We start from the raw sequence: 15,018 nt of genomic DNA on the forward strand, positions 1-15,018 counted from the left end.
GAGGAGGGCGGAAGATAAAACGGTGAGACAGTAAATGGAATGAATGTGGTAAAAGCCCTGATGAAGCGGGGAGGGGAGCGCAGCGGAGATCTATTCACAGCGTTGGCGCCTTTTCTCTGCAGACCTCCTCTTGTTCTGGCTACGCTCGCCGCTCGCTAAAGAGCCTGCACGGTCAAAAAAACCTTTTTTGTGGCGGCCGTTTCCAGGGAGCCTCTCCGTCCGCACCTGAATCATATCTGCAAGGAACAATAAGCCGCCTACTCCAGTTCACTAAGACGAGCGCAGAAAAAAAAAACCCTAATTGCTTTTCAGCACGGAGTTCTTTTCCCTGCAGCTTAAAGGGACAATCACACCTTAAAAAATGACCAACAGAACCAAAAGAGGAACTTTTTGAAAAATAAACCGGTCCCCGACTTTATTAGAACTTACTCAGCCCGATCTTGGCCAGGTGCATCCGGTTGACCCAGGAGATTTTGCTCAGTGGATTCGGAGTGAGGAAAAGAACCATGAGGCTCATTGGACGCCCAGACCTGGAGGGAGGAAAAAATTAGGATTAGGACCCAACAGCAGTAGGGTTGAGGGTGGGGGTAATGATGGTCTGATGTACATGGACTGATCCCTACGACCCCTTAAACCTGGGACCCGGTGTTCTCCTGAACACTGAACGCCCCCCCTCTTGTCTCTTGATCTTTGCTAGGTGCCCATCACCTCCCATGGCCTCATGACCACAGAAGGACCACACCCCCCCCTACTGGACATTTTCCACTCACTTGTCAGACTTGCGGGGCATCTGGAGCTGCAGGCGGAGGTGACACTTGTTAGCCGATTGGATTTCCTCCTCTTTCAGCCTGATGAGTCTCTGAAGACCTAAACACCAATCCTGGGCCACCGTCATGTTCAGGTTCTGAGGCAGAAGCAGAATTCAGGAAGAAGTCAGGATGACAGCAGGTAAAAAGCATGGACAGCTCTTACACAGACGGGACTCACCTGATAGCTGCCATGCAAGGTGCTGATGAGCTGCGTGATCTGCTCCACCACATCCAGGTCCTTCTTGATGTCCTGTAGTTCCTGGTACAGCCGAGGTGACCCCAGTGACACTTTATCTAAGGAGACATAGAAACGTATAGGAACGTGCTCTGTGACTGCCTCCTGCATGGAGTGAGGCGGGGGGGGTTACTTACTTTGACCAGCAGAGGGCGACTGTTTCTTGCCAGATGACTGTTGGCTGCTTGCCGTTTCCTTTTCCAGCGCGTTCCCTTCCTGTCCGAATTCCGCCACGTGGAGCTGAGACAAAGCGCCGTTCCATTTTAGCACATAACGGGGTCCAAGCGGAACCAGATTGCCGATATCCGGTTGTCCCCTGGATAAAGCAGAGAAAAGGGGGTCAGGGCTTCTTAAAGGAGAATTCTTAATTCCACTTTCTATTTAAAGAAAAATGTTTTTGATGAATCCGGGGAGACAAATTTGGAATATAAAGAAAATCCTAATTTTATTTTATATATTCTTACATATGATATAATTGTAATAAAGAGGACCTGTCAGGCAGGAAACCCCTTCCCCAATAATGGCCGATTCTGCTTTTCATAAAGCTTTATTAACAAAATACCAATAAACAACATACATTCAGGACGTTGCTGCAATCTAGGGCCCGTCGTAGAATAGGGGACCCCCTTTCCTGCAGGACATACTTACTTGAAGTTGATGTTGGCACAGACCAGCACGTCGTTCAGTAGGAAGAGTTTGCGTTCCTTAGATTTAAGGAGTTGTCCCTTTTCCCCGTACACCATCTCGGTGAGGGTCTCGCAGAGGAGGAGCTGATGCTGCCCGGTGCTCAGACTCTGCAGACACAGACAGGGACAACTAAACACAGCAATCCTCAGAATAGACACAACACAGGAGGTGTTCTGCTGCCACCTGCTGGACACTTTACATACTTCATAATTGGTAAAAAGAGTTAGAAAACATCGTTTTTCCCCATTCCCCGCCGTTCCTCCTGCAGTTCCTCACCTTGTGCAGGGCGCTCCTTTCGTTTATACTTTTGCACAGTTGCTGGATTTCCGCCACCTGGTCGGCGACCCTTTTCTGTTCGTTCAGCTTCTCCGCCAGCGTTTCCAGCTCAGTCAGAGCCAGCTGCAGGTCACGCGGTCCGGGCTCGCTGCTTGTTTCTTCTGCAAGGGAAAAGAATGCGATGAAATGGGTAAAAAAGGGCCCATGGGAACTCACAGGGCCACAAATTTAAAAATCTCACCCTTAGGAAGTCCAGGAAAGCCGGCTTGGTCAGACACGCCTTCTTAATCAGATTCATGGCATTGGTGAAGTTATTGACGTATTCGCTGTACACATCCAGGACCATGGACTTAGAGAACTGCAAATGGAGGGGAAATTCACAGGGAGAGACTCAATACTTCAATATAGCTCTGTCATATACCGGAGCATTGTACAGAGATCACTAAGCCAGCAAAGGAGCTGACACTCTAATGTCCCCCTACAGTCACACACTAATATTATACATTTATATAGCTCTGACATATACCGCAAAGCTGTACAGAGATCCCAGTCACCCCTCCCACCCATCATTGGACAATAATCTGGGATTGTCCATTTTTCATCTCTGGCTCCCAGCCATCCCACAGCCCAGTTATTTTGGATTTTCAGACTTCCCCTTTCTGCCGTTACACAATCATGAAATCTGTGTCCCCACAGGCAGCTTCTCGGTTTTTGGAAAATATGAGAAAAAGCCGAACTGCAAACTGGCCCCAGCGACTGGTTACAATAAGCAGTCAGCACCTGTTCAGCAGTGATGCTGATTGCACTCATCAGCACACAGAAGTCACTGCGAGTATTTCAGATGTTTTGCCATCTCTTACCGAGGCTACAAAGAGGTCTCCGATCTTCTCTGTGGCGTCCCACTCCGCCACACGAGAGGCCAACGCGATCTGGAAGACTGAATGGCAGTGCAGGATCTCCTTGACCCGCGAGAAGACCACCTGGCACTTGCGGGCGCTCAGCAGTTTGGGCTCCATTTCCATCAGGGGGTTCCGGTAATCCTGGAAAAGGCGACAGAGATCAGAATGCTCACTTCCTGTTCTGGTGAACAAACAGGATATGGCTGTAATACTTCCCAATGGGGGACACAGCAACCTGAACAGTCATGCTGTGATTGGATTAAGCGATGACATCATCAATCACCCCCAAATGCCGGTGACACCTACCTGCAAGACACGCTGCAGGGACTCCACATAGCTGCGCTCGCTGTGCACGATGGAGGACAGAATGTGACGTCGCAGCACCTGCAAAACAGAAATATTTCAAAGAAAGGCCAAAAATGTACAAAGTGCAGCAAACCAGAGATCCCGCCCACATGGTAGGTTCATCCAATCAGCTCAGCTAAAGGCTAATTGCTGATTGGCTTTCATCCTAATTGTCCCAATAAAAACCTTGCAGGGGTCCAATTATTCTACACCTCTGATATGTAGGAGGCTGCTGATTGGCTGGGGAGGTGCAGAATGGTTTGTGACCCCCTTGGGGAGATTTGCAACCGGCGACCCCACAGAAGTGAAATCCACACAATGCAGCCATGATGAAGCAGCCGGCATCCCCAAAGATTCTTTTTCTCTTGGCAATAAAAACCTATTAGAGGCTCTCAGCCAATCAGAAGTTTAATAGAAATGGTGACCCCGCATGTACCTGCTGGGCACTGAGCCCCTCTGGCATCGGCCCGAGCTCTGACGGGGGGTTCAGTTGCAGGTCCAGCCCGCTGACTTCCAGGAACCCCATCTCCTCCTCTTCCGAGTCCCCTAAAAGACAGAAAATATTAGAGAGGGGTCGGGGTCAGCGCTGTCAACCCCCAGGAATGAGATTGGGGTCACTGCTGTCACCCCTAGGAATTAGTTTGGGGTCATTGCCGACACCCCTAGGAATGAGTTTGGGGTTACCGGATGAGAAGCTCTCCTCGGTGATGCTGCCGCTCTCCGCCAATGAACTCCTGGATTGACGCTTCCGGAGCCAAACTGCGGAGCTCCGGGACCGGTGGCCCAGCACAAATTTCAGGGACATATTGGAGCGTGGGGACACTCAGTGCCAGGCTGGGTGTGATCAGTGCGGAGGGTTTGGGTGGCTGCATCTGGGGAGGAGGGGGGCGGGGCTGCCCGAGTGCTGACAGTGAAACTTTCTCTCACGTGGGAAACTTCCCCATTCACACCGAGGACACAGCTGAGCGCCCTGTGTCTGATGAGGAACCCCCTCCATACTCCCCGATCTCACCCCCACCATACACCCTCCATCCCCCCCCTCCATACACCCTCAACACCCATTTCATCCCCCTCTATACCCCCCATCACCCCCCTTAATATACCTTCCCATACCCTCCATCACTCCCCCCCTATACACCCTCCTCCATACACACCCCTATTACCCTCCCCCCATCACCCTCCAAAACCCCTTCATCATCCTCCATACCCCCTTATTACACACCCCATCACCGTCCCCTCAATCACCCTCCATAGACCCCCCATTACCCCCTCCCTGCCTCCCCTCATTACCCTCCATACCCCCCAATCACCCCCTCCATACACCCCTTTCACCATCGCCGTACATTTACCTCCCATCTTTCCCCATAACCCTCCCCTATCACCATACATACACCCCATACATTCCTAGATACACCCCCCCATCACCCTCCATACACCCCCCCCATTACTCTCTATCAGCATACATACACCTCTCATCTTCCCTCACATACCCCCATACACCCTCCATATCTCCATTCATCCCCAAACCTAGGAGGGGCAATGACCCCATAACACCATTCCCAGGTCCCTATGTATTTTCGGGGACCTTGTGGCTCACACACAGATCTGAACCCGATTTGGATTTTTCAGCTGATGGTTCAATTTACCACCAATCGAAAATTCCCCATCGATCGGGTTCAGTGCTGGAATACTTCCAATTGATTGGTTGCTCCGGCTGCCATCTGATTGCCATCTATATTATTTTATAGTTTGGATTTTCTGATCTTGGATTGGATGCAGCAAAAAGGAATCTCTGGACATGGAAGTGATTTGTGCTCTGGGGGTGATCAGATATCAGGGCTCATGAAACCCTAAATTTGTGTCAAATGTCAGAATGTGTAAATACCAATATCTGATTCCTAGCATCCCATTCGCCGCCCATGCTTGGATCTGATTGGAGGACACAGGAATGTTTTATGATGAGAGGACAGCAGAGGATTCTGGGAAATCTCCGCCCTGTCTGGGGTCTCACCTGTTGTTTCTTTGCGTTGTAGAAAGGTGACTTTACGCATCACTGCAATCCGCGTCTTCTCTAGCCCGTCCTTGGTGCCGCTGCGTGCCGCCTTCATCAGCTGGGTCATCTGTGGGGAGATATCGGTCAGATCACATGACTGCATGGTAATGGAGAGGGAAACTGGGGGTGAGATGGGTGGCGGGAGGGTGCCACCACACAACCAGAGGAGAGAGAGTCAGTATCACATGATCAGAAGAAAGGGCACCGCTACACAACCACAAGAGGGCACCCCCATCACCCAACCCCTAGAGAAGGCACCCCCATCGCCATCACCCAACCCTAAGAGAGGGCACCGCCATCACCCAACCCCTAGAGAAGGCACCCCCATCATCCAACCCCTAGAGAAGGCATCGCCATCACCCAACCCTAAGAGAGGGCACCCCCATCATCCAACCCCTAGAGAAGGCATCACCATCACCCAACCCTAAGAGAGGGCACCGCCATCACCCAACCCCTAGTGAGAGCATCGCCATCACCCAACCCCAAGAGAGGGACCGCCATCACCCAACCCCAAGAGAGGGCACCGCCATCATCCAACCCCAAGAGAGGACACCGCCATCATCCAACCCCAAGAGAGGGCACCGCCATCGCCATCATCCAACCCCAAGAGAGGACACCGCCATCATCCAACCCCAAGAGAGGGCACCGCCATCACCCAACCCCAAGAGAGGGCACCGCCATCACCCAACCCCTAGAGAAGGCACCGCTATCACCCAACCCCAAGAGAAGGCACCAGCATCTCCCAACCTCTAGAGAGGGCATCGCCATCACCCAACCCCAAGAAAGGGCACCGCCATCACCCAACCCCAAGAGAGGGCACCGCCATCACCCAACCCCAAGAGAGGGCACCGCCATCACCCTACCCAAGAGAAGGCACCGCCATCACCCTACCCAAGAGAAGGCACCGCTATCACCCAACCCCAAGAGAAGGCACCAGCATCTCCCAACCTCTAAAGAGGGCACTGCCATCACCCAACCCCTAGAGAGGGCACCGCCATCATCCAACCACAAGAGAGGGCACCAACATCCCTCAAATACAAAAGAGGGCACCACCATGACATACCTACAGAGTGGACTCCCCCACAATACCAAAACAGAGGGCTCCACCCTCACCCAACCAGAATAGAGGAAACCACCATTACAAAACCAAAAAAAAAGAAGGCACTGCCATCTCCCAACCAGAAAGGGTGGGCACCACCATGACATAAGTGGCACCCGAAATGACAGACACTCCCCTCAGGCTGGTACCAGGGCAGTCAGCAGGCAGAGATGGTTGAAGCTTTGATTGGTGTCACAGTAGACACAAAAATCTTGGAACCGCAGTCGGCACCGCCCCACACAATACCAGACACCCACCTGGTACCAGGGAAGGTAGGTAGGTACACACACAGAATGCAGATTACAGGGGGTGACAATGGCAGGGGATGGGAAGTGATAGATGCACACAGAAGATGGAGTTCCTATGCAGCGCTGGACATGACTGCAGATCTCTCCGGCGGTGGGGGTAGGGGGGTGGTGCATATGGCGGCAGAGTGCCAATGGCTCCCTCGGGTCCTATTATTGGTTTATTCTCTGTCTGTGACGGATCATTAAATCGTTAAATTGGCATTTACTCGTCAGACATAACGAACGGGAACAGCCTCTGATTTATGGAATGGGCAACTAGCAATGCCGCCAGTCACATGACCAACACCAGTTCTTTTTAAAACTTTGTTTTGCTGAATGTATTTATTTACAGCCATATATGCTATATACAGCAGAGCTCAGACTAAGAGAGGGAAGACTGTGAGACAATCGGATGTGTTGCATGCAAATTTATTACCAAGGACCATGCTGATAGGAGAAGAATGAGCAGAGAGATGACCCTGATAGTCTGCAGCTTTTCCTTTACAATCCAGTCAGCAGGTGGGGGCATCACTGCATTTCTTATCTGTAAGTGATGTCATGGTCCTGACTATGCTATGAGCTGTGTAAATCTCAGGACTGGACAGACTGGTTATTTTGTATTTGGGCTGCTCCTCAGGGGCGGTGACATCACACACACAATGATAATGGAGATGAGCAATGGACGGCATGCATGGTGGCACGGCGCGCTGTACCTTACAGTCATATCTCTGTTTAAGCTCTCGGACGTCTCTTCTCCTGACCCTCAGGGCCAGGCTGTACCTCTCCTTCAGTCGGTTAAGGTCCGGGGACAGCTGCGGGCAGGCAGGGGATGGGAAGGGACAGGAAATAAGAGACAGCACAGGAAGCATAAGCCAAGCAGTGAGGAAAAGCAGGGAGACGGCACATTAAAGGTTAATACCGGCTGCATGCCGAGCAGAATTTACACAGAAATCACATGGTGCAGTGTTATTGCTGACATGTAGAGGGCGCTCATGACAAAAACACGCATTCTATATACGCTCATGTGTGGTTTGCATGCATTTATTTATTTATTTTTCTTTATTTAAATGGGTCTTCGATGTACAACAGACCAAACCCCGGAAGACACAACCCAACCAATTAGTAAAATATGAACACCTCAATCTTTATATATATCGAAGCCAAAACTTTTACTTTTTGTATAAAGCTAGGAAGGGTAATCTCCTCCTGTTGTATTTTTTTCTTTTGCAATTTGGGAAGATTTCCCTTCACTTCCTGTCCAGTAGACAGAACAGGAAGTGAAAGGAGTGAAAGGGAAATTTCCAGATAGTTGTCACTGACACAGGTGTCCCCAGGGAAATGTTCACCCTCTCTTCCTATTCTCATAACAATTGTTTTGGATTCCCATCATTGGCTGTTTCAGTGAAAATGGTCTCCAGCAGGGACACAGAGAGCAATAAATACCTGACAGGGGTTCAAATCCATCACCCCCCCCCTGCCAAAAAAAAAGTAAATCTATCTACAGATATTTCTGATTTCTTGGCTTGTTAGGTATTGATATAGACGTAGATATAGAATTGGGGAACTAAGGGATTGTTCTAACATTTAAAAAAATAATGTATACTTTGTAAGATCAGCATTTTCAGTTGCATTACTACCTGGTGTCCTGTAGGTGGTGCTATAATCTGCTCTCATTTTTGGATAAATTGTCTAAAAATTGTTTCGTTTTTGGTGTTTTTTCTCAGGCCCCTCCCCCAGCCGACGGGGTGCTTTTCCCTAATGTAATATTTGACACCAATTACCCCACATCAGACAGCTCAGAGACTTCCTCTTTCTGTGGTTTGTTCCCTGAGATCTCTGGGAAGAGCTCTCACTAACCGTACAAATTATTCAATAATTTACAAAATTTATGTTTTTTCAGAGATTAGAGAAGGGGCCCAACCTAAAGCCCAACTCTGGCTACAACATATTCTGTGTTTGGGTGGAGAGGTGAAGCAATTGGTTTGGTTGCAGTTTGTACCTTCCTAGGCCAATAAGAACCTCTCTGTGGGGGTCACCAGGACAGGAAATGAGGGAAAATCACTTTAAATTTGTCTGGCAGCCGGTGGTAGCAGCAGAAAAAAAATCTGCAATTTTATTAGGTAGAAAAGTTACTTCAAGAGCCTGTAACAGCACAAGGGAAAACAATAGGGCGGGGGATGCTCTAGAATAGACAGATGGGAGGTACAAATCCTAACACAGAATGAACAGGCTGCATGGCATCGCATTCCAGAGTCCCTTGTATGCTATTGGCTGCCCCGTGTCCTCTGCACCCCCTCTTCCCTCCTCCGGGATAATATTACATTGTATCCATGTATGAAGCCCCTCCCATTCTCCTCCCCAAAGGATGATGTCACATTGTATATATGTATGAAGCCCCTCCCATTCTCCGCCCCAAATGATGATGTCACATTGTTTATATGTATGACGCTCCTCCCCTTCTACGCCCCCACAGGATGATGTCACATTGTATCCATGTATGCAGCCCCTCCCCCTGAATAATGTAACATTGGACCTATGTATTAAGCCCCTCCCTTTCCCTGCCCCAAAGGATGATGTCACATTGTATATATGTATGACGCTCCTCCCCTTCTACGCCCCCAAAGATGATGTCACATTGTATATATGTATGAAGCCCCTCCCATTCTCCGCCCCAAGGGATGATGTCACATTGTTTATATGTATGCAGCCCCTCCCCCTGAAAAATGTAACATTGGACCTATGTATTAAGCCCCTCCCTTTCCCCACCCCAAAGGATGATGTCACATTGTATATATGTATGAAGCCCCTCCCATTCTCCGCCCCAAAGGATGATGTCACATTGTATATATGTATGACGCTCCTCCCCTTCTACGCCCCCACAGGATGATGTCACATTGTATATATGTATGCAGCCCCTCCCCCTAAATAATGTAACATTGGACCTATGTATTAAGCCCCTCCCTTTCCCCGCCCCTTGGGGTGATATCTTATTATAGATCATTCTGGGGGGCCCAGGGATTGGTGGATTTCGTCCCTTCCTGCATTCTGCCTTCCATTCAGCAGTCTGGAAGTCGTAATTCATGTCTGCGTGCTGCCCCCGGGGTCACCGCGTGTGCATTGTGTCTCAGCACTTCCTGCCCGCCGTCTATACCGGACAATCCGTCCCATGCAGGAAATTGTTGGAGACCTCAATGGCCGAACGTCAGCACCTCGCCGCTGTTCCTGGAGGACTTGGCAGAGGATCATGGGAAACAAAGCCAACTTGTGCCAAGTTTGGCCGCCTCTAGCGCGCGTATGTGAGCGCCCCGCATGCATCTAAAACTCCTGCACAGTGATTGCCCTTTACTATTCCTCTCTACCAATGTGACCTATCCTGACAACTCGGCAGCTGCAAGGATACAATTGGCTAATAGAGAACCAATAGGGGCTCTTCAATTCTGTATATAAAATACCACAATGTAAATATGGAACAGCAATAACATGAAAAACGCATCAAACATAAATGAAAATTGGCATTTCGGTACCTTCGGCTGGAACGCTACGAAGGGTTTGGCCGGCTTTGGCTTGGTCTCCACCTCCTCGGCCTCCGAGTCCTCGCTGTAACTCTCAAACTCGCTGGAGCTCCAGCCCGTGTCCTCGAAGTCACCCACACAGCCGTCACGTTCTATGTTCTCGTAGATCAGGTGGTGTCCCAGCCCTGCAGGTGGATGAGATAGGCAGAGATCAGCCCTATTTTTTTTCATCCCTTACCCCTCTCAGTGCTGCAGATCTCCCCCAGCCTCTTTCAGCCACTTCCTGTCTACATGCACAGCCTCCTTTATCAACTGCACATCACTGCTCCGCACCGGCTTCCTGTACAATGTGCGCCTGCATTGCACATTAGGGGGCGCTGGTGGTAGTGTGACAACAGGAGCACAATTATGAGGCAGGGACAGAGCGTTGTCACCCTTTAACAGGAAGTGCCACAACAAAAAGGATTTTTTTTTATAAAGAGGCTAAAAAATAATAATAATATTATTAAAGGAGGACTCCAACCAACACCAAAAATTGGTTTTATCAGTGACACAACAGGAAGAAAAAGCAATTCATTGGATCTGGTGTCTCCATTGGAATGTTTTCTCTCATTTCCTGTTCTGGTGATAACTGGAATATTTTGGGTTTCTCGTAACTTTGTGTTTCAGTGACCCCAGCCTATGAAGACATGATTGCAATTGCATCATTACCATCCAAACTCCATCCATAAACCTCTCTGTGGCCACATTCCTCCCCAGGGGCCACATTCCTTCCTGTTAGGGTCACAGGAACCTGGCCTTCCTTACCATCCTGGCATTCCTGCTCACAGGGAACGTCGTCATAAATCACCCCGTCTCCGAGGCTGTGAGAACCTGATAAACCTGCAATGAAAACACAGATATGCATAAATGTACATAAATTAACATAAATTACCAGAAATTAGCATATAACAACAACACTCCAATCCCAGGGAGGGGAAAGAAAAGGAAGCCAATAAAGGGACTGATGGGACTGGCTCAGTGTTCTCTGTACAGCACTATGGTATATGTCAGAGCTATATAAATGTATAATAATAGTGTGTGACTGTGGGGGGACGTATATGTCAGAGCTATATAAATATATATTATTAGTGTGTGACTGTTGAGGGATATTAGAGAGTTCCCTGTACAACTCTAAAGAATATGTTGGCGATATTTGATCAGACTCACGTTTTTTGCTCAGGCTCTTCTTGGTGCCGTGGCTGTGACCTTCCACCTTCCCCCGACCTCCGGGATCCCCATTACTGACGACAGATGGAGACCTGTGGGGACAAAGCGTTGGATCAGAAACCAATGGACGGCACTTCCTCAGCAGCGGATAATTCGGAGACAGAAGCATTGTATCCACTTTTAGAGATGAGACTTCGGGTCATTTCCTGACCCCGATTCCTGAGCCCCCCCCCACCCTGCGCTGTGTGTGTGCAGTGTCTGCGATCGCTTTAGGGAAGTCTGAAAATCGCAGCACTGTAATGAAATTTCCTGGAGAGTTTGGGGGAAACACACAGAGACTCTGACACAATACCTCCAGTATGACCACCAACAGAAGCATGCAGGACCAGGGGTCCAGGCACACATGCGCTGCGCCGGTCAATGCAGGCGCCATGCAAAGAGTCCGGAACTTTATGCTGCATTTACAATACAATGACAAGGATAAAAAGAAATACAAAGGATTGGTATGTGTTGAATGTAGTATTAAGCTCTGCCCAATGCAGCACAACGCACCAAAAAACATGCACGCTGCCCATTTATAAGCACAGCACCCAGCAACGCATGGCAAGGTGGCACCATAAGGATGAATGGCAGCAGGCATTGCTCATGCAATCCATTAAACACATGCTCAGAAGCACTTGTGTTAATGCAATGTACTAATAGAGACAGGATGCATTGGATGGGACTGATATTTCAGTGCTAAAATACTGAATGTCATCACTTCTAATTCTGGACCAGTCCCAAGTCGCCCCAATCAGGAACCTACCCCACAAGTGCCCCTACAGGGCCATAGATTTCCACACTCACCGGATACGTTGGGTCAACATTACCGCTGATGTTGGGGGATCTGTGGCTAAGCCAATCGGACAACCAGATCCCAGGTTGTATGTGGTCAGGGACTGCTAACCTTCCATGTAGAACGCTCTTCAACAACTAGTAAGGGTGCCTAGGGGGTCCTCTCAGCCAGTAATGAAGGTACCATGGGGTTTCCTTTAATAAGCAGTAATGGCACACCAGGGGTTCCACTTAATATCTTGTGGATCAGGAGAAAGGTCTGGGTAACTCAACAGGATGGGTACCATTAAGGCCCTTCAGTCAACAATATGGCTACCCTGGGGGTTCCTCCTAGCCCGCAAAATAAGGTACCTTGGGGTTACCCATAACAAGTAGTTACAGCACCCCAGGGGTTCTGGTTAGACAGCAATATTGGTATCATGTGGGTTCCTCCAAGCTGAGGGATTCCCCTCAGCCAGCAGGGTGGGTACCATTGGAGTTCTTCAGTCAACAAATTGGGTACCCCAGAGGTCCCTTTCAGCCAGCAATATGGGTACTATTGGATTACCCTTTAAAAAACAGTAAGGATACCCCAGGGGTTCCACTTAAGACAGCAATATGGGTATCTTGTGGGTTACTCTAAGCCAGCAGATGGGGTATCCGGAGGATTCCCCTTAGCCAGGATGATGGGTACCAGTAGAAAACAATATGGGTACCCCAGTGGTTTCTCTTAGCCAACTAAAAGGTACAGTGGTGTTACCTTTAACAAACAGTAATTGCACCCCAGGGGTTCCTCTCAAACAGCAATATGGGTATCACGTGGTTTCCTCTAATCCAGTAGGTACCAAGAAGATTCCCCTCAGCCAGCAGGATGGGTACCAGTGGAGTTTTTCAGAGGTACCCCAGAGGTTTCTTTTAGCCAGCAGTATGGGTACTCTTAGGTTACTTAAAAACAGTAAGGGCACCCCAGGGGTTCCTCTACATACCAGCAGTAAGGGCACACAGAGTACTCCGTTTGGGTAGCAGTACTGAATCCAAAGTATCCCTCGCAACCAGCAGCATGGGTACTATGTACCCCTAAGCAGTAGGGGCACCCCAAGATTCATCTTCACCAGCAGTATTGGTACCTTGGGAATTCCTCTGCCAACAATATGGGTACCCCGGGGGTTCCTCTTAGCCAGCAGTATGGGCACCATGAGGGTTCCTCCCAGCCAGGAATATAGGCACCATGGGATTACCCTTAACAAGCAGTAAAGATACCCCAGGGGTTCCCAGGAATTTTTGGGAATTCCTCAGATAAAGTTATAGGTAACCCAGGGGTTCCTCTCAGCCATCAGTAAGGGCACCCTGGGGGTCTTCTGCACAGAACTCCTATTTACATATTCAGATTTTAGGCAAAGAATAATTTCACAAACATTCCTAGTAATAATCCTAAAGGGTCCCCCAGAAGACAACATTTCGGGGTATCATACCAACCATAACCTGAAGTACACCTCACATGGACATTACAAACCAGGTGCGCTGTACATGTGAATTCTAACCCATCCTATGGATCAATCTGCACATCGGAGCCACCGTCCAGATCAAATCTTCACGGTCCAATCAGCACAGAGAAACTTCAACCACATGTATCAACAAGATTCACCCCTGACAAGCACCACATTCACCGCTGATGGAGTTAAATCTTTCCAGTTCACAAGCAAAGAATCCAAATCTCATGTGAAGCCCTAAAGCCGACTGAAGACATAAACTAGAAAGACCGGTTGTGTACTGCACCGCAGTGTCTTTGGGTGACATTCAGAATATTTAACTGTACACAGATCCGATTTTTTTTGAGATTTCCGATTGGCTGAAATTATCCACATTTGCTTATCTTGCACTGATTATTGATTGGCAAGTCCATGGAACCGATCATTGATTGAGCTAAAGTCGAATTGTATCCGCCTGACGTCTATGGAAAGATTAAGGACAGATGAAAGAGTGGAAACTTAGACCGTGGCGCAGTACTGTGATGATACCGGTGAAGGTCAGCATAGTGGGGAGGAAGGGAGCAAGAAAGAATTTTAATTTTCCTGGAAGGGGTCCCAGCCTGGCACGTTACCTGCGCTTAACCCCTCACTGTCCAGACCACATCCTGCACCGGTCAGGGCTCCGTCCTCAGGAAATGGGAAGCCCCAGGCTGCCTCGGCACCACTGCAAAAAGAGTCCGGGCCTCGTTCTCATCCCACCCTCCCTCCTCTCCCCTCCTCTGTCTGCCTCTCCCAGGACTGCACAGACATAACATTCACTGCAGTTCCCACAGCCGCTCCATGTGAATGACCCCCCTTGTGCCTTTTTCTAGCAGCAGGGAGCACAAAGGGGGAGAAAAAAAAAAAAGTTATAAAAAACATTCAGGGGTAACCTAAATAAAAGGACTGAAAGTTTATTCAGCAAGGGACGCGAAATCGAAAATTCACCGGCCGTCCTTGATGACTGATTCACCCGCACCAAATCAAGTCCTTTTAATACAATCGTTATTGGATCCTATTGTGTGATACTTCCCCCACCTCCTAGATTGTAAGCTCTTTGGGGTAGGGTCCTCTCCTCCTCCTGTATCACTGTCTGTCATTTGCAATCCTTACTTAATGTACAGCGCTATGTTATATGTTGGCGCTATATAAATACTGTTTAATATTTATAAAGTCATAAAAAGAATCAACAGAGTGGTGTTGCGCTTCCTTCATTGCCCAGATATAAGGGGTTAATTCCTTTAAGGGGTAAATTCCTTTAAGGGCTGTGGGCGGGGCCAGGCAAA

The 15,018-nt window shown here is 49.0% G+C and overlaps 1 protein-coding gene across 1 annotated transcript in view; it reads right to left on the reverse strand.

Moving 5' to 3' along the window:
- The window catches only part of ARHGEF10L (Rho guanine nucleotide exchange factor 10 like), a gene marked incomplete at its 5' end in the record, with an annotated part of 22,255 nt that extends 10,752 nt beyond the window's left edge, over positions 1–11,503 (reverse strand). Inside the window, 16 exon segments of the mRNA XM_072426744.1 lie at positions 430–530; positions 771–904; positions 988–1,103; positions 1,182–1,360; positions 1,693–1,838; positions 2,008–2,135; positions 2,138–2,168; positions 2,249–2,365; positions 2,868–3,047; positions 3,213–3,290; positions 3,688–3,797; positions 5,263–5,371; positions 7,404–7,502; positions 10,215–10,387; positions 11,010–11,084; positions 11,412–11,503. Coding sequence (XP_072282845.1) covers positions 430–530; positions 771–904; positions 988–1,103; positions 1,182–1,360; positions 1,693–1,838; positions 2,008–2,135; positions 2,138–2,168; positions 2,249–2,365; positions 2,868–3,047; positions 3,213–3,290; positions 3,688–3,797; positions 5,263–5,371; positions 7,404–7,502; positions 10,215–10,387; positions 11,010–11,084; positions 11,412–11,503 — 1,868 coding nt within the window.
- Between the last annotated feature and the right edge of the window lie 3,515 nt (positions 11,504–15,018).

This window comes from Pyxicephalus adspersus, chromosome 11 (genome assembly GCF_032062135.1).
Source record: "Pyxicephalus adspersus chromosome 11, UCB_Pads_2.0, whole genome shotgun sequence".
NCBI classification, from domain to species: domain Eukaryota; kingdom Metazoa; phylum Chordata; class Amphibia; order Anura; family Pyxicephalidae; genus Pyxicephalus; species Pyxicephalus adspersus.